Source organism: Dipodomys spectabilis, unplaced genomic scaffold, assembly GCF_019054845.1.
Source record: "Dipodomys spectabilis isolate Male_0828 unplaced genomic scaffold, ASM1905484v1 ptg000783l, whole genome shotgun sequence".
Classification (NCBI taxonomy): Eukaryota; Metazoa; Chordata; class Mammalia; order Rodentia; family Heteromyidae; genus Dipodomys; species Dipodomys spectabilis.
This window is the reverse complement of record NW_024871460.1, coordinates 13326401-13351792: the sequence shown is the minus strand read 5'-3', so window position 1 is coordinate 13351792 and position 25392 is coordinate 13326401. Positions and strand designations below refer to the sequence as shown.

The following is a 25392-nucleotide window of genomic DNA, read 5'->3' as shown; positions in this document are numbered from 1 at the left end:
GTCCTGGTTGGAATTTAGACATGCTTTCTTATCTTCCAGGAGCTAGACTGAGCTGGTCAGGTTAATGGATGTATTTGTAGCAGTAAAGACAGCGAATTGTAGTATTCTCTTCCTATTGGCCAATGCAAATGGTGAAACCTAGACTCAGGGGACAGGGATAAATTTCACTTTTGGGGGGCAGATAATAATGGGGTTTTGGACTTAGGACCTGTGATTGCTAGGTAGGAACTCGTCACTTGAGCCCCTTCCCTTAACCCTTTTCAGTTTTTATTTTTTTTTTTAATAGAATAACATGTTTATTCCCTGTCTGGCTTGGACTTCAGTCCTCCTAATAACATTTTCTGCATAGTGGGATGGCAGGAATGCACCGCCATGCTCAGTATTTTTTTTATAGCTATGACCTCACAATATTTTTGGTGGGGAATAAACTTGAATTTCAGTTTTCTCAAACTTTCTACCTGGGATAACTTTGCACTTCAGTCCTTCCAATCTCTGCCTCCCAAGTTCCTTGGATTATAGCTACAGACTTCACTTTTTGATAGGGGGAATATCTTGTCGTTCATTTTCCCATATCATCCACCCAGGTATTATCATGATTATGTTCAAAGTTAGCACAGTGAAAATCTGAGAGAATTGACAAGTGGTTTTCAATCAGTGGAACCGGGGAACAATCACACTTAATGCTTTACTGAGATTTTAGTGAGCTGGGAAAAGAATATTGGCCACCACGTTTTTTCTGCTTTTTCTTCTTTATAAGCATAAACACTATTATTTTTAACAAAAAATCATTAATGGACCAATTGATGAAGTATCTGATTAATATCTACTGAAAATAAGTGTCCATACATCTTCAGACATTGAGTTGGTCTTACAAAATGCATTTAGCTTATTTGCTTGGCAGGAGCACAGAGCTTGAATCAATGCCATTTCCAGTACATCTGTTGCCTGCTGTCTTTGTTCTTGTAAAAACAACTGCACTTGACAATGATAACTATGTAGTCTACACTTGATAATAACAACTATGAATTCTGTAAATAAGATTCCTAGCTTCATTATTTTACAATGGTTTTAAAAGCCTTATGAAAATACTTCCCATTGTTCATTTTGCTCAAATAGAGTGACTTCATGTTCTACTGCATATTTGTTTTGATCACCTTGTTCTGCTTTGAATTTTACATCCGTTTCTAATTTTAAAAAAATCATTAAATTTTAACTGGGCACTAGTGGCTCATGCCTGTAATCCTAGCTACTCAGAAGGCTGAGATTCGAGGCTCATGGTTCAAAGCCAGCCCAGGGAGCAAAGTCTGTGAGACTCTTATCTCCAATGAACCACCAGAAAATTGGAATTGGTACTGTGGCTCAATGTGGCAGAGTGCTAGCCTTGAGTAAAAGGGACAGTGTTCAAGCCCTGAGTTTAAGCCCCATTACTCACACACACACACACACACACACACACACACACACACACACACACAATCTTAAATTTAAAAAATTCGATTAGTCTCTGTTATTCTTTCAAAGAAAGATATACTAGTTTGGTGTCTAGTAAATATAAAGTGTCTAATATTTTAAACTTCAAATAGGGAAGCAAAATCTCATGGTTTTTTCTTTGTCTCCATATCCTTATTTAGTCTTGGCTACCTCCATTCAGGATAAGTAGCCAACAGGTTCATGTGGCAGCTTAGAGCCCTACTGTAACCTCCAGGCTCATTTTTATCAAGGAGACTATCCAGAGTCTCCTTATCACAAACAAATAAGAAATGTTGCTCATTTGGAGTATTCTATGAATTTATTCTTATATAACAGACAATTCAGAGGAATTCACATGTGGATTTACTTATTAGTTGGTTGTGGGGCTTGAACTTACTCAGGGTCTGGGTCTCTTTGTGCTCAAGGCTAAGCTTGACCACTTGAGCAACATTACCACTTCCAGTTTTTGAGTGGTTTGTTGGAGAGAAGAGTATCATGCGGATTCTTCTGACCCAGCCGGCTTCAAATCAAGATCCTCAGATCTCAGACGCAAGAGTAGCTAGGATTCCAGGTTTGAGCCACAGGCTCCAGGCTTCACTTGTGGACATTTTAAATGGAAGAAATGGTAACATGACTAGATTTTAGATGGGGAAGAAGTAATTTTGCACTCGCCTGTTAATTGGAGATATGAGTCTCACAGTCTTTCCTTTCTGGGGCAGGCTTTCAACTGTGATCCTCAAATTTTGACCTTATGAGTATCTAAGATTACAGGCAGGAGCCTCTGGTGCCTGGCTAGGACTTTTCTTCTTAACATGTACAACTATTCAGTTGCAAAATACATGACATATGTAAGCTTGTCTGTCAGTTTTTGAACATAATAAAGCATTTAATGTCTTTGTTTCTTCAGTATCATATATCAGGGAACGATTATAATAATATACAATGACATTTTGATTAACTTTCTTGAAGATAGGGGATAGTATCTTCTTCATAAACTAGTGTCTACAAGGCCACTGGTGTTTCAAGCCTGTAATTTTACTAGCTACTCAGGAGGCTGAGATCTGAGGATCCCGCTTCAAAGCCAGTCCAGACAGGAATGTCTATGAGACCCTTATCTCCAATAAACCACCAGAAAACCAGAAGTGGTGCTGTGGCTCCAGTGGTAGAGCGCTAGCCTCGAGCTGAGGAGCTGAGAGAGAGAGCGCCCAGGCCCAGAGTTCAAGCCTCACAACCGACAAAAACAAAAAACAAACAAACAAAACCTAGTGACTAAGCTAATTTGATCTGGACAATTCTCTACTGATGTAAATATCTTAAGTAATTCATTTTCTGTTAGGGAACTGCTGTGCACTTTTTTTATTTAGTAGGTCGTGGGGCTTGAACTCTGGGACTGGGAGCTGTCTCTGAGCTCTTCAGCTCAAGGCTAGGGCTCTACCACTTGAGCTGCAGCACCACTTCTGGGTTTCTGGTGGTTCACTGGAGATTAGAGTCTCATGGACTTTCCTGCTCAGGCTGGCTTTGAACTGCGATCTTCAGATCTCAGCCTCCTGAGTAGCTAGGCTTATAGGCTTGTGCACTGGCACCTGGCTGCTATGAGCTTTTTAATATTAAGAAGTTTAAATATATTGTATAGATTTTACATGTCTATAATATAAATCATTTAATAAATTTTGAAAATGATGTCTATATTATGATGCAATATTATTTAAGTGTTTCAGGATGAGTATTCTTGGGGAAAACATTATATTAATTATTCTGTTTTGCAGGTATTACATTGAAATCTTGCTTCAAGAACATAGATTGAGTGCTTTTGTTGATGTTGGGCTATACCAGTATAAAACTGTCTATTCTGAACAGCAAACAGGAGATGCAGTAAACGAAGAACAAGTTATCAAATCCCAATCAACAATTATCCAAGAAGTACAGGTATGCTGTGCTGCTAGATACAAGAGCTGGAGGTACAGTCCGTGGTAGAATGCTTGCCTAGCATTTCTGAGACCCTAGGTTTGATCTCCAGCACTGAAATATTTTTTGAATGAAATATTCTGTGACAGAGATTTCTTGGATTATTAATTTCACCAGGCAAGAATTTTAGAGGTACACATTCATGGACATTATTGAGTTGTAGCTTGGCAAATCAGTATTATAAAGTAAATAAGTTGTTCCTTAATAAGACAAACTTTAAACAGTTTAGAATATATACTTTTTTCATCTGTAGTAAAACATAGCAAAAATAAAGAGGCATTGAATAGCTTAATAATGGTGTTTCAAAAATGTGTCTTATATTTATTTTTTCCTTAAATTGAAACATAGGTCATAACATTGGAAAACTGGGAAACAACTAATGGCACTCATGAAGTTCAGAAGATCACAGTAACCAGCCCTTGTGTGGAAGCTAATTCATGTTCACTTTACCAATACAGACTAATCTATGGCAAAGAAAAAACTGGTAAGTTATAAATAATGAGAGAGATGACATTTCTTTGTATGTCTACATATGGCTCTAAAGTGTCTGCTCTAGTCTAGTGTTATGGATTGGAAAATATAGTTTTAAGCAAAGAGAAGCCTTCAGACTAGGGTTGTATCATTGCATACAATTTTCTGGCCTATTCCATATTTTCTTTTATAAGAATAGAGATGAATTTATATCTGAAAGCACATAAAGATTTATTGTATCTATAACTCATAGATATTAAGTTCAGAATATGGAAATCAGATTCATCATTAAAGAGAAATAAACATGTCTATCAATTTCTCAAACTAAATGATAGACATGAAATACTGATTTCTCAGCTAATGGCAGCATATTTCTGCACTTGATAATAAATCATAAACAATTGATTTTTGCTATTTCCATTGTTTCAAGATGTAAGTATTGATGAGTGCTTATTGTTTGCAAAATAAAACACTTGTAACCATGCTATACCAAAATAATAAAATATGGTCTTTATCACAAAAAATATCACAAACTGTTGGGCGCCGGTGGCTCATGCCTCTAATTCTAACTACTCAGGAAGCTGAGATCCAAGGATCGTGGTTTGATACCAGCCCAGGCAGGAAAGTCTGTGACTCTTATCTCCAATAAACCACTGGAAAATTGAAAGTGGAGCTGTGCTTTAAAGTGGTAGAGTGAGCAAAATAGCTCAGACAGTACCCAGTCCCTGACTCGAAGCCCCATGACTAATTCCACCACCAACAAAAGTCACAAACTGATTAGTCAACCAAACTTGAATCAATTTCACAACATAATTTTTCTACATGGTATCTTAACTGATATTGAATATGTATGCTTTATAAAATTAAGTATAAGACATTAGCTTTGATTGCAGTGTTCTAGAATGATTTTTCTTTCTTTCTTTTTCTTTTTTACTTTTTTGTTGGTTGTAAGATTTGAACTCAGGGCCTGAGTACTGTTATTGAGCTATTTTGCTCAAAGATAGTGCTCTACCTCTTTGAGCCACAGATCCACTTCTGGTTGTTGAGGGGCTAATTGGAGATAAGAGTCTCATGGAGACTTTTCTTCCCAGGCTGGCTTCAAACCACTATCCTCAGATCTCAGCCTCCTGAGTAGCTAGGATTACAGCCACCAGCACCAAACATTCTTTTTCTTTTTAATTTTTGAATGATTTTAACTCTTCTTCCTTTCTTTTTTAAATTTATTCAAAAGTCTTGCTAGCTGCTGATGCTTCTGACTTTATATTGCAATCAGCTTTAAATGACCTTTGGTCTATAAAACCAGATACAGTTCAAGTAAAAAGAACACAGAATCTCCAGAGTTACAACTACATAATAACCTTCCTATCAACTAGAGGTAAGCTAATATTTTATTTTTCATTTCAGAAAACTAATTTATACCCAGTGCAACTCCACTATAAAAAGTAGAAGTTCATAAAATTATTGAGGGAAGAAATTAGATTCATGTCCTTGATCAGTGTCAGGAGAAATAGGAAATGGTGAATTATTTCCAATGATAATTCAAATTTTAGGGATATAACAGGAAGGTGCAATTACAATGCATAAAGTATACCACATTCACAAAAATGCAGTCTTAGTAAAAACAATATTTTATGAATTGTTGAAATATAATTCTAAAAATAAAACTTTAGTAAATCAATGTTGTTTGACAAAATAGTCTGACCAAATCTTGCCAAAAGAAAGAATTCCACAGTTTATTTTACAAGGAAAGTATTTCATATCATGGCTCCTTGAAAACTGACTGAAATCATTAGAATAGTAAAATTAGCAATAAATCCTTCAGGGAAAACAAAAGTTGACCTCAGATTAATGCAATTTATTTGATCTCTTCACCTTTTTAAAAAATAATACTTTAAATAATGCCATTGAACTTTAAATTATTATTTGATGCAAAACAATTTTTAGAAATATTAAGGTAGGTAAACATTAAGTCAAATTTAGCAATCAAAGTATGTGTTTGATAGATTGAATACCATGAAGCAGGTCACTAAACACACACACAGACACACACACACACACACGTCTTGTCTTTACTCAACTATTATTCTTCCATTTGTGTAAGTAAAATATTATTTCAATGTTTATGTCTTATTGTATGGAATTGTTAACTTGATTGTTGAATGAGATGAAGAATTTTGCTTAACATGAACTGAAGTTCTAACATTGTTACTGAGGTTAGTTTATCAATGCACTCTGTAATTGAATATGTGGTTATCCTTGTTGAGCTACTAGTAGATCAGATAGAAACTTTGAGGCTGCAAAAATGACCTTAAGAAATAAAGTACCAAAATCATAACTGGGTATATTCTAAGTCTATGCTCAATAGAGAAGAACAATGGGCTTCCACTGGCAAAGTATCCTTGCAAGGAGGAGAAATACTTGGGGGCAAGGTTTTATGTCTCTCACTGGGACATTGTATAAGCAAGCTTCATAGGCTTAGGACACTTCCTGGAAGTCAATCTTATGTCCTATTTGTATCCAATGTAAACCAGCAACATCCTATCCAAGTGCTTTGCACTAAAATACTGATATTGACATGAAACTAAATGCATTTTGGCCTGGCCTGCTGTCCATTGAGCTTTACTTTTGGTCCTAGTGCAGCCTCTGCTTGTTTTATAATATTTCTTCTTCAATCAGTAGTACTTTGCTGTTTTACTCTTTCATATATGAACGAATAATCAAATCCTTTCAACTCTTACTCAATTTTTTATTTTGTGTTACTGGTACTCCAAATAAAGCCAATGTGCTTATATTTTAATGTCTATGATAGATAAGAAATTAAAATTCTATTTGCTATATTTTTCAGGAGACTTTGATCTGCTTGGTTATGAGTTGTTTGCTGAGAATAATGTCACTCTGGATATTATAGAGCAAACCAAAGGCAAACCCAGTTTGGAGACATTCACATTAAATTGGGATGGGGTTGCTTCTATGCCCCTTAACCCAAGATCATCCGAACTTGAAGTATGTTCCACAAATGTTCATCTCACATTACTGTATTCACTGGCAATGCGTAGGGAAACAAGCAGGAGGCCTTATTTCCAAAACTTACTAAAAATTATTTAGCCTTTGACCAACTTATAAAAGTTGGTATATCATAAACGTTTTTCTAAAAATGGACACAGACTTTCTAGCACAACCATCCATTTTCTAAATAAACCATTTTAAGGTCATCAGAGATTTGCTTTGCTGTTAGAGGCTCTGTGTCCCTTTCTCAACACCAGCAATGTTCTTCATCCAAACCACAAATTGTCATCATGTCAGTCACAAAATCCTTGAGACAGCGGGCAGTAAAAGTTTAATTGTAAAGTTTAAATGTCTTATTCCTTTATTTGAAGTTAAAAAAAAAAACACTTTTTCAATGCCAACCTTCTCTAAAGAGTATTTCAAGGAGGAGGAACACATTCTTCTTTGTGGCATGGCCCGTCCACAAGGTAAGAGGAAATGTTCTGAAGGCAGAGGAGAAGAAAAGGGAGTTCTTGGAATGATGTCAAAGGACATAATGTGTCTGCCTGTGGGCAGCTGTTCTTGAAGAAAGAATGTGCGTGGGTCATTTAATCTCAATCATATCACTACCTGTACAATGAGTGTGCTATTATTTATTTGATGATTGGAGGTTATACATTGCTTCAAGCTTAGTCTTAGATACAATTCTGTCTTTGTTTTGTCAGAGAAGTGTATCCGGAAGTTGTAGGAGACCCATGACTATGAAATAATGTCTAATGCTTAATCTAGAATTACTGGTTATCTTTTAGATAATCATAAATAGAGGCATACAGTATATTTATCTCTTCTTTGGACAAGTAAAATACTTTGGAACATGTCCATTTGTTCCAGTTAATTTTTGGAAAATTGAAAAAATAATTTACTTGGAACCTGTTTAATTTAGTACTCATTAATTTAGGCTTTATTCATTGCTATTTTTAAAACATTATTAAAAATAATTGCTTTCTATAGTAACTATACTAATAATTGCCAATTAAATATAATTTGTCATTCTGAATGCAACACTTGAAAAAAATAAATGAACTCTGCAATGATGACATAATAATGTAAAATTATAAGGAAATTATGTTATGACTGACATTAGAATTATGCTATCAAATATTCTACTTGTGAACTAGTTAATAGAAGTAATAAAATTACTAATATTCAATGTGTTTATGTAAAAGGAGTTTCTAAGTTGTATGTTGTTATGTAGTTTCAGGTAGCAGTGGAAGAAATGGTCAGCACTAAGTGTCCACCACAAATTGCACATTTGGAAGAAGGATTTGTTGTAAAATACTTCAGAGATTATGAAACTGATTTTGATTTGGTATGGAACATTAATGAACTTAGAAATGGACCGAATAAGTCATATAAATGTTTGCAACATTATAATTGCATTTTTGAGATAGCATTACTAGTTTATTCTAAGTCAAATTGCAAAAATATATAGCTATATTATAGATTAACTAGGAAGGCCTGTTGTATAATCTGCTCATTCTATGAAACAATTCATTTATGATGGAAGGGGTAACATGGATCAAGATGCATTTTACTGATAAACTGACATGTTGACTTGAAACCCCTTTGTACAACTACTTAAGGATTATAAAGAATGGGACTGGGAAGGTGGCTCAGTGGTATAGTGCTTGCCTTGCATGCATGAAGCCCTAGGTTCAATTCCTCAGCACCACATAAACAGAAAAAGCTGGAAGTGATAGAGCGCTAGCCTTGAGCAGAAGATCTGAGGGATAACTCTCAGGCCTAGAGTTAGGCCTCATGACTATCTAGCTATCTATCATCTATCATCCATCTATCTATCTATCTATCTATATATCTATGAAAAATAAGTGAAAATAAAATGATCTGTTTGTGAAATCAATACTTTCTTTTTTAATCTTATTGCTATTATAATGGTGATGTACAGAGGGGTTACAGTACATAAGTCAGGTAAAGAGTGTATTTCCTTTGTGACAATGTTTCCCCTTCCCTTGCTCTCTCCCTGGTTTTCTCTTCCATCCTACCTACAAATTGTATAGTTCATATTCAACAGAGTCCAGTGAGAACTATTGCTTCAAAGCAAAGCTGTACTTCCAATCACAGGAATTTACATGATCTGTAGAAAGTAGGCAAGATGCATAAGTATAAGATCTACACAGCATTTTGTTTGTATGCGTCTTCATGTAGTAATAAAGATGTAATGAAGATTACATATTGGTTCCTCGTTTGCTTCAGAGAATATAAATTGCATGGGAAATTGCTTTCTTTGTTCTGTAAGATCACCTCTGTTCAATTGGTATTACACCTAATCTTTTATATCTTTCTGATGAAATATAAATACTTTTGATATATAAAATGAAAGGAATAAATGTTAAAAGTATTCTTCCTAATTCTTACTCCAAAGATTCTGGATACTTTTGAACATAGTTTACTGGCTAATTAAGCCTCCTGACACTTTTTTCCCCTCCATTTAAACAACTCCTGTTTATATTTAAAGACAACTCATTTGTTACTTCTTCTGAGTCATTTTTCTTGGTGCTTTTATGCTAACTACATGCTTGCTTCAGTCTTAATGCTAATATCTGTAATTCCTTTGTGCCCTCTCTCCCTGTAGTATAAAGTGGGGGGATGGTGGTCCTTATCACTTCAGTTTTTAAGATTAAACAAAAACTGAAACACAGTAAACACTGGATAAACATTTCTAGAAGGGATCAGTTAATATCCATAAGAAACAAATAATATAAGAAGAAAGATCAGAATTTGGAAGTAATCAAATACCAATACAAGAGATTGTATGGTGATGGGTCTGAAGGACAGCTTTAGAATTTCAGAGAGATCTCTGGCATTTCAAGTTAAAGTAGTTTTGAGAAACCATGTGTCAGACTTTGAATGACTTGGTTGGGGATGTTGGGAACAAAGCAAGACAGTACATCATATGTAATTTGAAATATTATTGTTTCTATAGGAATATATTAATAGAGGGCAAAAGACAGCTGAAACTGATGCTTATTGTGGTCGTTACTCCCTGAAAAACCCAGCTGTTCTTTTTGACTCAGCAGATGCTAAGCCAAATAAGCTACCATATGGAGACATTTTATTATTTCCTTATAATCAGGTAAGCTCAAGAAAATGATATGCTAATTGAATCTGGAAAATACCTTGGTAATAAAATATCCTGAAATTTTAAGACAAGGGTAAGTGTATGCCATGTAAAATCCTGTCATGTAGAACAGGCATAGTGGCTCACATTCTGAGTGCTTTTGTGATTTCCTTTTCTAGTGATTCTCAAATCAGACAAACAACAATAACAAAAAGAAAAAGATAGAAGAAAAAAACTGAAAGTAAAAATGGTGAAAGTATTATTTAGTAAAAACAGTAAAAGTATTATTTAGTAAAAACAGTAAAAGTATTATTTAGTAAAAACAGTAAAAGTATTATTTAGTAAAAACAGTAAAAGTATTATTTAGTATACTGCTATACCTCATAATTTTGGAAGAAATTGTTTGCACATACTTTATAGTGAACTTTAACTATGGAATTACAGTAAAGAAAACAATAAAGAATTAATTCAGGGGTGGTTCATGGCCCATACTCATCAACTCCCTCCAAGAGGGTTTAATCATTAATTGTAAAGCTACATTGGTTTCATTTTATCTTTTATAAAAATCTTTTCTAATCCTTTTTCTACTGTTAACTGGATGAAGCTATTCATTCTTTTGTCTGTGTTCTGATAAATGGAAAATCACCTATTGGGTTGAATCAAACAATTTAAGAAACTATTGGTGATTTTTTTCATTTTTTTCAATGTAGTTATGTTTAGCATACAAAGGATTCCTGGCAAACTATATTGGTCTAAAATTCCACTACCAAGACAATGGCAAGATTACTAGAAGCACTGACATGCAATTTACATATAATTTTGCCTATGGAAACAAGTAAGTTAAACTGTTTTGATGTATATGTAATTTTGCAGAATAAGGTTTTGTAATATTTCTATATGTGTATATATACAGTTGATTATACTTATTTCGTCCATTACTGTATGTTCCACCCTACCCCCTCCTACCTTCCCCTTCTATCTCCCTAGTGATTGTACTTTTTTTTATGACCTTATTTTGCTTTGACTCCTCTAGATTCTACATATGATTAAAAGAACATGATAATTGTATTCCTTGGACTGGATTATTTCACACTTTTTTATACTGTAGGATATACACTACCAAGAAACTCAGTGCTTGTAGTTTTTGTTTTGTAGTGTTGTGTCTGGGGGAATGATAGAACCATGTTCATATTTATTTAATTACAATTATTTTAGTCTCTGCACATGGAACTAACACATTGTAGCAGAAAGAAATCTGTGCCTTTGGAAGATAAAAATGAGTCTCAGGTCATCAATACTCATGACCATTTGAAAGACAAAACAATAGTAACTTTAGAACTTAAATTGTATATAATTGAATCAAGTAATGTGTCTAGCTAGTGAGAGAATGTAGAAGTCATTCCATTTATTATAATATTGTTATAATATTAAAAATAATATAGAACAGTTTGATGACTATCAGAATAAAAAGAGAAAAGTTATTTTGATACTTGCTTTTTATTGATTCCTATCATAAGGATGGGTCCCTTATAATTCAGAATTATCTTTATGAAACCAATATGAAGCAGAATCAACCCCCTCCTCTTGACACCCAGAGGCATAAAATAGCCAAAGCTGGAAACAAATAAATGAAAGAATTCTTTTCAAAGTTAAAGTGATAAGGAAGAACAGAGTAATTGTATGGGAAAAAATTAAGTCTTGATTTAAAAAAGTTGTTTCTGGGTTAGGATTCTGAATATAGACTCTACTGCCTATCTCTACAATGTTAAGCAATATGCTTTCAACAAGATTCCAACATTATTTCAAAACACAAGCACATTCAGGTTCACAGAAACAGAATTTTGGAACATTTTACAGGCCTCCTATCTTGTTTTTACACCATGATGGTTTCCATACCAAACAAATCGATCTCTCCTTTTAGCCTACAGTTTCATCTAATCTGCAGTCATTTGAAGACATATTGCACCGGACAGAAAGGATGAATTTTCTTTGCCCTAAATGTTTCAAGATCTTTAAACAAAAACATCATGATATTTTTAGAAGCATAGAATTCTTTCAATGAAACTGTTGCCAGTTAATGCAGAAACTCTCCTGCTTTTCCTAGGTATCTTTAGATTGTATGTAGGTCAGGTAGATCAAGTAGATGTTTTAATCTTAGATTTTTTTTCAGTATACTTAGTGTTCAAAGTGCCATTTCCCTTAAGCATCATTATATAACTACAAAAGCAGTAAGGTTTGCAGTTGTAAACTGAGTTTCAAAAATCTAAAAAATCTAGACATTACTTTTAACAAATAGAATTACATATCCACAGTGTATAATTCATTTTTTCTAATGCCATATGCACTCTTCTTTCCTCTTATAAAAGATATATCTGGTTTCCTAGATACAAGATACTCTTAAGTAGTAATTTTTAGAACTTCAGAATTGTAAGTGCTAGTTGTAGAATTCTGTTTAGAGATATTAAGTATTGTTTTTCAAAGCACTATAACTTTATGTGATTCTGAGTGTAATTTTCTAAAACTAGTACTTGCTATTTAAGCTTTAAAGCAGTGGTGCAGATCTTATGAGTTTACAAACCATAAAATAAAATAAAAATAGAAACTACTCAAACAAAACAGGAAATTATGCAGAAGTTATTTTCAACTGTATGTAATAATATGAAATAACTTGGTACTTTCTGGTCACTTCACATAATGAGTAGTGCTAAACCAGTAAGCTCTTCAGGAAGTATTAATCGGCTCTTAGTACTGGACTGGACTTACTGTTCTACCTCCATCATTCTATTCTGTCTTGTTTTTATGAATGCCTTCCATAATTTCCTTAAGTTACAGAATGTCATTGTATAAAAACCTATAACTGCTACCAAGACTACAAATAAATATAAACTGTTCTTGTGAGCAACACTTTTTTTTTTACTGCTCATGTGCTTCTTCTCATTCTTTTTCTGTACTAATAAACGGTGGTTATTGGTCCTCTTGTGTGAAAAAATAAGAGCTTTCACTTTAAAATTTACTGATGTCTTTTAAAGTATGTTTAAAATTGATTGATGTCTTTTGAAATGTACTTATTTCCTACTAACTATATATCAAATTAATCACCCTATTTCAGCTGGACCTATACTTGTATAGACCTTCTGGATCTCATACAAGCCAAGCATTCTGGAACAAGTTTTTCTCTTCAAAGGATCAGTTTACAGAAAGCCTCTGAGTCACAGTCCTTCTATGTTGATGTAGTATACATTGGACAGACACCTACACTCTCAACATTCAATGGTGTGTTGTGGTATTTTATATTTATTGCAATCTGTAGTGATCATATAGTGAAGGCTTATTGTAGAAATAATTCCTATATTACTTGACATAAACAGAAATATTAATATCTAAATATTAATGAGTCATTCTTAGTAATATTATGATTTAACTGGTAATTTCAAGTTTATTATAAGGATAAATGAGTCCCTAATTTAAACACTTTTATCAGAGCAAGAATTAGCTTTAAAGTCTTAAGTTTCTTATTGATCAATGCACTGTGGTGAACTATTTAATTTTTTATTTTCATTTTATTTTTTGAGAAATCAGTTATCGAGAGGGAGAGCTATTCCAAATGCAAGTATTGACATTGATGTCTGTTTCTAGAATGATTAACCTGGACTTATGTGATACTACTGTTAAACAGAAAATATTACTTTTAAAATCATTCACATTACTTCTTGAGATTATCTAATACTTGAGATGTGATAGTAAAATAGTAAAAGCTACACTACAAATTTGTCTGCTATTTACTTTTCTACCATATTTTTTAGAGATGCCAAAGAGAAGACTTGCAGCATTAGCAAATAAAGGAATATTTTTAGAGCATTTTCAGGTGAATCAGACCAGAATAAATGGATCAACTACGACAGTTCAATATTTTGTCACCATGACTTCATATAATTGCAGTTATAATATACCTATGATGGCAGTGAACTTTGGGCAGGTAAGCTTAAAAACCTGTAAGTTATTATTTTCAATTCCATGGGTATTAGTCTAATGTAGCAAGTTTTCTTAAAAACTGGAAATACCTAAATACAGAATGGGTATTGTTTAATAGGATAAGATAGTTCTTCTAATGATGAATCATAATTTAGAGCATTGTTTAATTTGAGCATAAAAAACTGATTTTCAGCTTTTCAAGCAGTATCACGTATGGAGAATAAACAAATGGAAAAGTTCTTTAACAATAAAGTTAGTTTGATTTAAGCAGAATTTTCCGTATTGACCTAAAAGGGCAAGGTTTGAAATTTCCAATAATCCTTAAACAGAAATTGTAGAAAGAAGAGCTAATGCTCTGGATTATCATTTCAAATTGTGTCTGTTATGTATAACATTTAATATGCTTCTGTTGAAATTTATGCAAAGAATAAATGTGGTTTCCTATAACTCCAAAATAATCATTTTTGTACTGCCAGGTTATTTTAAAGAATGATCATTCTTTAAAATTTTATTTGTAATGAAAATATTCAATTGTTTAAAATCATTTTCCACAACAGATTTAAAACAAGTATAAGTTCAAATAATTAATTAGTATTTAGAGATCTATAATGAATATTCTACTAACTAAAAAACTTTATAAAGAAAATGAAAATTTATCAATATTCCCTTAAAAATTGTCTTTACCTGAGTCTTATATTCAATAAATATAAATGTAAAAATAAGCAAAAATGTAAAATGAAGATAAATGTAAGATAAACGTCTTACAATATATTCTAGTCTTTTAGCTTTACTTCAAAAGGTGCTAACTCTGGGCTTTGTTTTGAGACATACAAAGCCTTTCATTTTTCAAGATTCCTTATTAATCTAATGATTGGTGATTTTAACTTCTTGCTTCAGTTATTTATTCAAAGTTAAATTGGAGACTTAATTTTTGTTTCCTTTGTTAAAAATTCAAATAAAATTTAAAAGAAGTAAAATACACACATGTGTGAAATGCAGGTCCTGAATTATTAAAAAAAACTTTTTCCTATTAAAAACTCTGACATAATTGTAGGTTTATGTAAGAAACAACATATATTCTTCCATTTTTCAACCCAATGAGAACACTTCTATAACATAGCATAATATGACAATTAAAGTTGATACAGGCATAAACTTTATATATAAATATTCCACTAACTGACCTTGTTCAGATTTCTATCTGTTTTACATGCACTCATTTGTGTTTATATGTGTATATTTATGTACAATTTCATCACATTTATAGATTTATCTGACCACCACCGGAAGAGTTTCATTACAAGCATCATTCATGCTATTCTTTTATAGGTACAGCAGCTCTTAACTAACTCCTTGGGACACTGGTTTATATCTGAAAATACCTAATCAGTTCTGGCTCTATAATTGTGTCATTTCAACGATGTTATATAAGTGAGATCAATCTTACATACTCAGCCTATGTACTCCTTTGAGATTGCTGTTTTTCCCTCTGACCATAATTTCCTTAAAAGTTATTCACATTGATGCTTAGTTTTGATTTCTGAGTAGTATTTAATGGTGAGTATATATCCTACTATTAGCCACCTATGCATTAAAAGGCAGTGGAGTTTTAAGCTATTTTGAATAAAACTTATATAAACACTAGTATGTAAGATATCGTGGGATGTAATTTTTCATTGGGGCTATCTATGTCTATGTAACCATACATATATGGTAAGCATATGTATCATTTTGTGAGAAATTACTGGGCTCTTTCCCAAATCACTCTACCAACATACATTCCTACCAGCCTTAGATAAATAATTCAGCTTTCAAACAAATTCAATGCCATTTTATTCTATCAGTATTTGGTTTCATTTTAACCATTCAATTATATTACATACTGACCTCTCATTCTGGTTTTAATCACACTCAATAATGGCTAATGGTATTGAACATCTTTTTATGGGATTATTTACAATTCATGTATTTTTTATGAAATGCCTAGTAATGCCTTTTGCCAATCTTCTCATTGGATTATTCATTTATTATTGTTGAGTTTATAGAACTCTATGTATTTTAGATAGCTGTTCTTCATCAGATACATGGTTGACAAATATTTTCTCCTACATCGTATCTTATATTTTTCTCTTCTTTGTAAGGTAGCTCTCAGAGAGAAGTTTTTAGTTTTGATGAAATCCAGTGTATTTTTTATACTTTTTCCCTCCCTAAAATATTGTATTCAGTAAATGTTAACATTAAGTAGGTTGAATTCTCTCAACTCTTCCTTTGCAAAAGTACTTTATTCTAGATTGTATCTTTTTATAAATATTTTAGAATAAGCTTATATATCTATCAGAATATCCCGTTGGCATTTTAAAGAGTCTCTAAAAACTTTAAAGAATCTTCCCATTTGTGGACATGATATGCACCTCCATTTATTTAGATTTTATATGACCAAATGTTTAGTTTTTTTATATCAGTTATCGGAATTTAGCCATGTACGGATCAGAAATAGAACACGTCTTATTAAATTTATATGTTAAGTGCTTCATTTTCTCTTAATTATAAATACTCCTTTTTTAATGAGATTTAATTTTCTTTCATTATCCTTTTTCATTATTATTTCTTTTTTATTATCTTTAAGTTGTGCAAAGAAGTTGCCATTTAACAAAATAGTTTATGAACATAATTCATCTTATTCAATGTCAGCTTTTCATCATTTTTCCCCATTCCTCTCAGTCTACTTTGTAAAAAAGCTGTAGATTATACATTGAATTCTTGACTTCATTCTCACTTCTATTCATTCATCTACGCCTTTCCCTTTGACCCCACCCCACCCTTTTCAAGTACCACTTACCTGATGTTTATTTTGTTGAACTTTTACTCATTCATGGGAAAGAATGATATTGTATAATTTGTAAAGAAATGGAAAGACCTGGAGAAATTATATTATGCAAAGTAAATCAGGCCCAGAGAGAGAGACAAAGAATGCATGTTTTCCCTTATTTAAACTAGAATTCGCTTATAAACATATAAGTAAATATGTAATATAGTATGCAAATACATGCAAATGTATTAACTGGAATATGAGAAATTCATGGGAGATTTCATTCTAATTCCTTAGAAAGGCAAAGTGAATACCCTTAAGTAATCATCATCCTGATTAAGGTAAAGAAAATCATCTATGCTTTGAGCATTTTCTTTTATCTCCTCATTTTCACTAGACTACTCACTCCTCACATGTAGATGGCTAGTAGTTTAACTCTTACCACCTTTAATAAGTTTTGCCTGCTTTAAACTGCATACCTGTGAAATATCAGAATTCACTTTTTTCTCAGTACTGAGAAATTTATGTTATATATAGCTGGGATTTATTCATTTTCATTGCCGTACATTTTTTCCAATTACTAAAGTTGGTATACATATCTTGTGCATGTCTTCTTGCACTGTCACTTATTTCAGCACTGCTTTACGTTCTACAGAAATGGGATTATATCATTTTCACCATTAGAGTTACAGTCTATGGATTTCACCTGCAGGTACTGCTTCAGTATTGGCATTCAATTTTATTTTTCAAACTACTTAGTTATTGCAAATAAGGGAAAGCATGTGACCTATGTTTCTTTGGGTCTGGCTTACTTCATTTAATAAAATTTTTCCAAGTCTTTCCATTTCCTAACAAATGGAGCAGTGTCATTCTTTCTGATGGAAGAATGAACCCCAAGATAGGGACACAAGAGACTTTTTGCAAGATAGGGACACAAGAGACTTTTTGTTGCTGTTGGTTTTAATGTACTTATAATGTACCGTGTGAGTTTTTTTTGTTGTTGTTTCTTTTGTTCTTCCCCCATGGTATAACCCCTGTTTTTACTGTATTTGATTCCTGTGCCCTGAATCTTGTATATACATTTTTCTAATTTGGGAAGGGGAAGGGAAATAACAAAATGCTGAAACAAGGATACAGGTTGACCCATTGTAACAATGAGATGTACAAGACACTATGTTGAAAACGAACTTTACAACTTGGGTGCGGAGGGGGGGGTCAGATTTTTGAAGTGGGAGGTCAGGGATGTTAGAGGAAAAACAAAGGAGAGGGTAACGATGCTCCATAGGAAATGTATTCATTACCTTACTCATGTAACTGTAACCCCTCTGTACAGTATCATTACAATAAAATATATATTTAAAAATAAAAATAAATGAAATGAAATAAAAAGCTACTTAGTAAGGCTGGATTGGCCCGCTACTGAACACACGCTTCCCTATATTATTGGTTAAATTTCCATAGTTACTTTTCCAAGAAATATTCTACCGTTCTGGCAGCAAAGCTTGCATCTCATGCCTCTCTGCCTCCCCACAGTAATGTGCTTTGTACCTGAATGGAGGGTCTCCTTGGTAAACATTGTTCCTTGAGGGATGGAGGTACAATCTGAATTAATGAGGTATTACTGTGATTCCAGCTGATTGCTGCACAGATGACTGAGCTGACTTTGGCCTCATTATCACAGCTGTATAGGCATAGCCTGTGTTGATTTATGGGGCTCTTCTTAATGTCCTGGAGAATCCTGAAAACACAAGGCTCATTTATGTCACATCATAGGATTGTGCCATGATGAAACAGAAATCATGTTAGCTATTGTTAGGTTTAATCATTTTATCAATGTTTATTTTGGGAATTAGAAAATCACAAATGAGATTGAGGCCGAGTCTGTCTACAGAGGAATTAACTGGCCAGGAGAATCAAAGATTCGTATTCAACGGATCCAAGAGGCTTCTCCACCTATAAGTGGCAGTTTTGACATTCAAGCTTATGGACATACCCTCAAAGGTAGATTTAAAATGTTGGAAATTCTCAAACCTGTATGAATAATGTTCAGAACACTGGTACGCATATGCATGTGTATACCCTATAAAACATGTGTTGTTCAATTGAAGATTTTTACATATTATTTTTACATTCAAGGATATACAAAAAGGATGTACGAATGTATGTATGTGTATGTGTGTATGGTATCTATATAATACTGTGGCTAATTAACACCAAATCATAATATTTTGTTTCAAAATTATTTTTACCACATTAAGAATAAACCTTACCCCTTCAAAGCCAGTTACTAGTAATGATTATTTTTATGTAAAAGTAATATAAGAAAAATCTATGAAAGTACAATAAACTCTTAAGTTATTAGTTTTTAAAGTCTTCCCCTTGTGCAATTAAAACTTCATTTTACAAACAAGCATTCATTATTATGGTATACAGAAAGAATAAAAATAACATTAAAATATTTAAGAACTTGGAATTGGAGTATTCTTTAAAAATAACCCTTATTTGAAGCATCCAGACCTCCAGTATGGTACTTATGAGCCTCATGTGCTCACCAAACATTTAAAATGCAGTAAGTCCCATGTATAGACATAACAACATTGAAGGAGTCTCTCAATATTGTTGAAATTACATTTTAAATATATTTTATTACATAAAACTTATAATTGGAATAATTGTCCTTATTTTTACTTTTTAAACATGAGAGTAATACTATATATCTTAAAAATTATGTATGTAGTAGCTAATGTTTTTTAATTGGACACTGCTGAACTAGACAACCCTAATAAATACTTTGGTTTACTTATTTCTGGTAGTATTTCTCTCCCTAATTTATATACTTGAAATTATGTCAGCATCACCAAACTAGATTATCCAGAGCAAATGGCATTTGCATATTTTATTTATTCCCTCACCAGGTATAAAAGCTTTTATTCCCTAAAGACTCTCTTTTATATTTATGACTTAAAGATTATCTACAAAGTGAGCTGATAATAAAAGTATGTGAGCTAAGGCCATGCTTTGATGGACATCACTCACATAATTTGTCTCCCAGCAATATTTATCAATCAGTGTAAAAAAGCTACCAATTTCATTCATTTTTACTGTATTGGAGGAAGCTGTATTGCTTATAAGGATAATGCTCAGTGCCCAGAGATGAAATCTGGTGAATGAATTTTGCCCCTGTTGTTTGCCCTCCGTCTGTGATTCAGGCATCCCTGCTGCAGTGTCAGCTGCAGATTTGCAGTTTGCTCTCCAGAGCCTGAAAGAAGTGGGGAGAGTCTCTGTTACCCGAGAGGGAACCTGCGCTGGGTACACTTGGAATATCAAATGGAGAAGCACATGCGGAAAGCAGAATCTCCTACAGGTTCCCTCATTTTTGGTTTGGCTTTCCCTTTCTTCTTTATGCTTGCTTATTTACATTCTGCCTCATTCAAAAAAGACGATATATTTTTAAAATGAAAACTCTGGACTTATATCATAACAGATAAAGTTGGTCAGGTGTTCTCTTGATTAGAAAGTAGTGGTTGTTGATACATTATTTTCTGTGTCACATGAAAAAAGTTCAAGAATGTGTTTGAAGAATCCCAAAAGTATCAGGAAGAATACAGGCTGGGTCAAGTCTCATAAATCCAAATTATGCACAAGGACTTGATTTGGTTTCATTTTTACCACTGGAAAAAAGTACAATTCTTGGAATGGATGGAAAAGCATAGTAGTGAGGAATGAAAAGTGCTGAACAGGAAAGTTGACTCTCGGAAAAAGAAAACAAATTTTTCAATTATTCAAAATAAATTTCAAAGTGGTCATACTAGAAAAAACAAGAACATTTTATGAACATTAAATTCAGTGAATTTATTTTCCATAGATTTCATTAATTGTAAAAATTCAAGTTAATTTTAGACATTTTATTCATGTTTTAATGCAATGCTTAATACTGCAACCATTTTTAATTGTTTGAAAGCCTTTTTTGAAAGTCTTCTTTTAAAAAAGTGACTAAAATGGTTTATATTTATATATCTTTTGGCTTTTATTTTCATTGATCCATACTTAAATCTTAAAAGCAAAATTTGTGTGGTTATATTACCATAGCTGTTCTAGTAAAAATAATTTTGTGTGAAAATAGATTAATGATTCCAACATTACTGGAGTAAAAGCAAATATCACAGTTGCAAAGATAAAGGAAGGTGGCTTATTGAGACAACACATACTTGGGGATCTTCTTCATGTACCCAGTCAACAACCTCAGGTATGTAAAAAACCAGGTAAAACATATGAGTTGACTTGTGAATATTTGCATCAACAGATGATTGACTCTATTCTACTTCTCCTGGAAATTAAGTTGGTAATTCCAGGGATGTCATCTGTATTTTTAAATGTTCATAATTCTATATTCTATATTGCCGAACTGTTTTACTTCTATGCTCTTTCACTAGCTCTGCTTCTTTACTTTAAGGTTGAAGTCTATGTCAATGGAATTCCAGCCAAATGTTCGGGTGACTGTGGGTTTACATGGGATCCCATGACTACTCCCTTAGTTTTGGCTACAAGACCTTCCCAAGGTAACTTCTTAATTTTTAGCTCGTAATATGAATAAAAAATAAGAAGCATAATGCAAACTCTGATTATATATATATATATATATATATATGCATGCTAGTGTCATCAAATCAAATATATATATGCATGCTAGTGTCATCAAATCAAACAGACTGTTCCATATAGTGAAATAAGTATCAAATTAAGCTATGGAAAGGGCAGGCATTATTTATTTGAAAATAAAGCTATTGCCTATAAAGCTAAAGTACTGAAGTATAGCATTTGTAGTAGAAGAGGCATTAATCTTTCTATTCTCTGTTTTCAACCGGTATAATTAGCCTCTGAAATTTCAGTATGAATTTGAGTTATTTTTGTTCTACTTGTCTAGTGAGAGTTTTAATTATAATCTTTCATCATATACAAACAGTTTCAGGGAGTTATTATTAAAAGGCTAGTAATAAGAGAGCTGTGGCTTAATAAAAGAATAGAGTAATCAATCTTAGACTAAGAAATTTACCAAGAACTCAGTCTAGTCTAGAAACTGCATCATATGTAATTGCTTCAAAAAGTATGAGCATAGTTTTTATGTGCTTTTGAGAATTGAAATAAATATGAGGAAAAGGACTGTAATTTTTCAGTCAGATAATATAATATCTAGACTTGATTGTTAATAGAAATCTTCATCTGCTAATTTTATATCAGCCTCCTGACCAGCTCCCAAAGCAGTGAATCTTAAAATTAGTCTCTGTTCTTGTTAAAAGAATATATTTTCAGAATTTTCATAGCAATTATATTAACTTTGAGAGAATTCATGTTACATGAGGTCAGTAATTTCAAGAGAAAAAATTCATGAATATTTTATTCTAGTCCTTTGATATCTTTATTTTTGCATTTATTCTTGAATTTGCCATTTTCATATGCACGTATTAAAGATTATTTCTTATAGAAGATAATTAAGAATGTAATTTACCCTCATCATTATGATCAAAATTTTAAAGTACTGAAGCATGTAAAAATGCTATAAAATATTTTTCTCTTTAATGACATTTCACACTTCTTAACATATTGTTATATATTATCTCTAATCATCATTCTAAGAGAGAAAATGTTATAGGAACAGTTAAAGTCCTCCTTAAGGATCATCACTTGTCCTAGTTTCCACACAGCTACCCAGAGGCAATTGTGATAACAATTGTGATAAACAAGCAAGCAAATAAACAAAACAGAAATCTATCTCAATCTTAAGTCATTAAGATACCTGACTTTATTTATTTATAAAATACCTACTGCTAGCTTTTCATTCTCAGATATTTAAATTCATATGGACTTTATAATAATGAGTGGTGTCATATGTGTTAAGTGACCATATATAGCATTTGTCATTTGGACCTGGACACTTTTGAGGGAGGGGAAGGGAAAAAACAAAATGTTTAAGTAGGGGTACAGGTTAACCCATTGCAACAATGAGATGTAGAAGACACTATGTTGAAAAACAAACTTTACAATTTAGGTGGGGCGGGGAAGGAGGGAAGTGTAATTGTGGAGGTGGGAAGGAAGGGATGGTAGGGGAAAAACAAAGGAGGAGGCAACAATGCTTGATAAAAAATGTACTCAGTACCTTGCTCACGTAACTGTAACCCTTCTGTACTGTATTTTCCAAAATAAAAACCATAAAAAAGAATGAACTGAAAAATATTAAGTTTATGATGTTGGGCCAACAGGAATAAGTGTAGTGTATCACAAGCATTATAGGATGTATAACTTTCTAGTCACAAGATTCTCATTTTATTTTCAAGTGAGAAATACCACATTACTTATAGTGTGATTTATCCTTTCCTCACATATTTGTGATTGCTATTCTGTCGTATGCTAAATTATCGTACAGAAGTATCTGCGTAATTTTGTTTTAAGAAAAATAATTCTTTTATCTCATTCCATTTTTTTTCCAATTAGGTAAATTCTTTTTAATAATTTCCACCTACACATAGATTGAAACTATTAAGCAAAATGGTAATTCAATGGAAAAAATGCCATGTCTTTTTCCTCCTGGCTTACCCATAATCTTAATGTTTATATATTTTATTGGTAGCCATATATTCTCTGAGAAATAAATGATTTGGAAGCAATAGAATCTAATTTTCTCATTTTAATATTGTTATTTAAATGTACCTCTTTCAGGCTCCTTTGAAGAAAGCACCATTTTGACCATCTTAGGCTCTGGGTTTTCTCCTAGCTCAGCTGTATCAGTCTCTGTTGGACCCACGTGTTGCTCTATTCTTTCTGTGAATGGTGAGTCCTTTTACAGTCTAATTGTTTTTCTCCAAAAGAAATGGAAAAGAGCAGCATTGCTGCAGTATTACTGCTGTAATACTGCTTCTCAAAGAGCAATATCACAAATATAATTATCCTATATTATACCCTGTGAAGTCATGAAATTGGAAATCTGGTCTTGAGAGTGCTTTAGATGTTAAAGTTTGATAACCACAAACTAATTATTTTATTTCCCTAAAATGTCACACATCCTTATCCCATGACAGTTGAATTTTGTAGTCTCTATCTGTTTCTGTTTCTATCTCTCTGTACATTTCTCTATCTCTCCATGTCTGTCTGTCTGTCTGTCTCCAAAGTGGTTCCACAAGGTACTAGTTATACTAGTGTTTATCTGAGACACAGTGATATTTCCACATGTTAATCCAATGCCCACTTTTTCTTGTACTGCTGGTTTAATACTAGGTATGTGCTCTGCCATTTATCCCCAGCTCCTCTACCCACATTTTGACAATAGTACATAAGTCATGTGGCAAGAAGGTTTGGCATTTCCTTAACGTCTAATCCAATAGAATTTCTCTCAAGTGATTCAGAATTTAAAGATGTTTTGACCTTCTTGAAACTCAGGCATTTATTTCTCTGAAAGTTATCTTCTATAATACTAGGTCTTTTCCTTAATTGAAACATATTAGAATTGTATAAGAAAACACAGTGTCCAAGTAATTTCTATTGTTTTAAATTTCCTCAATTTTCTATGTATTCTTGCAGTCCAATAGTCAATATTGTGCCTATATTATTGGTGTATACAAACTATTCTAAATAAAATAAATGTTTTTATTTTGTTGTCTATTATCTTTGCTGATAACACCTGTTATTTTACTCAATCTTGAATATATGTTGCACAAAATACTTAGATTAATATAAGTCCTAATTACAAATTAAGATTTGTATTGTATATTAAGATTTTGAAAATGATGACAAGGGGCCTTATTGAACACATAACATCAGAGATTGTTTACTTTGCCTTCATCGTCAGTTTACCTCTTTCCTGGGAGTATCTGATTCATAGCAGCAGGTAGTTCACAAAGGTTTTCCTAGCCTTCAAGATTTCCCCTTTCCCATGAGCAGTTTTCTTTCTTGGGGCCTCAAAGTGAAGGCCAAGATTAATAATTACAAACATAAATTTTTAGTGATTTTTATCTAAAAAATACAATTTCTCTATCATTTTCTTCTTTCTTTATCACAAGAAAATGAGATCACATGCCAGATTCGGAATGGAAGTGCTGGACGTGTACCAGTGATTGTGTCCATAGCTGATGCAGGTCTGGCACAACATGCAGAAGGTGAAGGATTCTACTTCATCTATCAAAGCCAGATCTCACACATTTGGCCTGATTCAGGAAGTCTGGCAGGTAATAGTTAATAGTTCTCAACAGAGAAAATTGGTTACATTTCTATGTTTCAGTTTCTAATGCCCTGTTTCTGACAGGGAAAAGGGAGAGAACACAAATCTCCCTCATATAGAACAAAAGGATTTGCCTTTCAGAAGACATAGAGCTTAAATGGCTGACCAATTCTGTTTCTTCTGAAGCACAAGTCAGAGTGACTGCTTATATTTACGTCTTTGGTTATTGAATTAATTTCATCCATTATTACATGTTTCTATAACAAGCTCATTAATTATGTCAAGATAAGATTTATTGGTTATTATTCTGCTTACCAGCTGCTCCATTTGTAACCATAATCTCAACGGAGCAACTTGACCCAGAAAAAGTTC

At 32.8% G+C, this 25392-nt stretch overlaps 1 protein-coding gene across 1 annotated transcript in view; it reads left to right on the top strand.

Annotated features, from left to right (window-relative positions):
- Pkhd1l1 (PKHD1 like 1) overlaps positions 1–25392 on the top strand; it is a 137698-nt gene that overhangs the window by 29495 nt on the left and 82811 nt on the right. The window contains 15 exon segments of the mRNA XM_042672936.1: positions 3237–3396; positions 3784–3919; positions 5138–5281; positions 6752–6909; positions 8147–8260; positions 9896–10045; positions 10741–10865; positions 13140–13303; positions 13834–14006; positions 18665–18812; positions 20021–20175; positions 20935–21057; positions 21265–21370; positions 23526–23636; positions 24863–25027. Of these exon segments, the coding sequence (XP_042528870.1) occupies positions 3237–3396; positions 3784–3919; positions 5138–5281; positions 6752–6909; positions 8147–8260; positions 9896–10045; positions 10741–10865; positions 13140–13303; positions 13834–14006; positions 18665–18812; positions 20021–20175; positions 20935–21057; positions 21265–21370; positions 23526–23636; positions 24863–25027 (2132 nt within the window).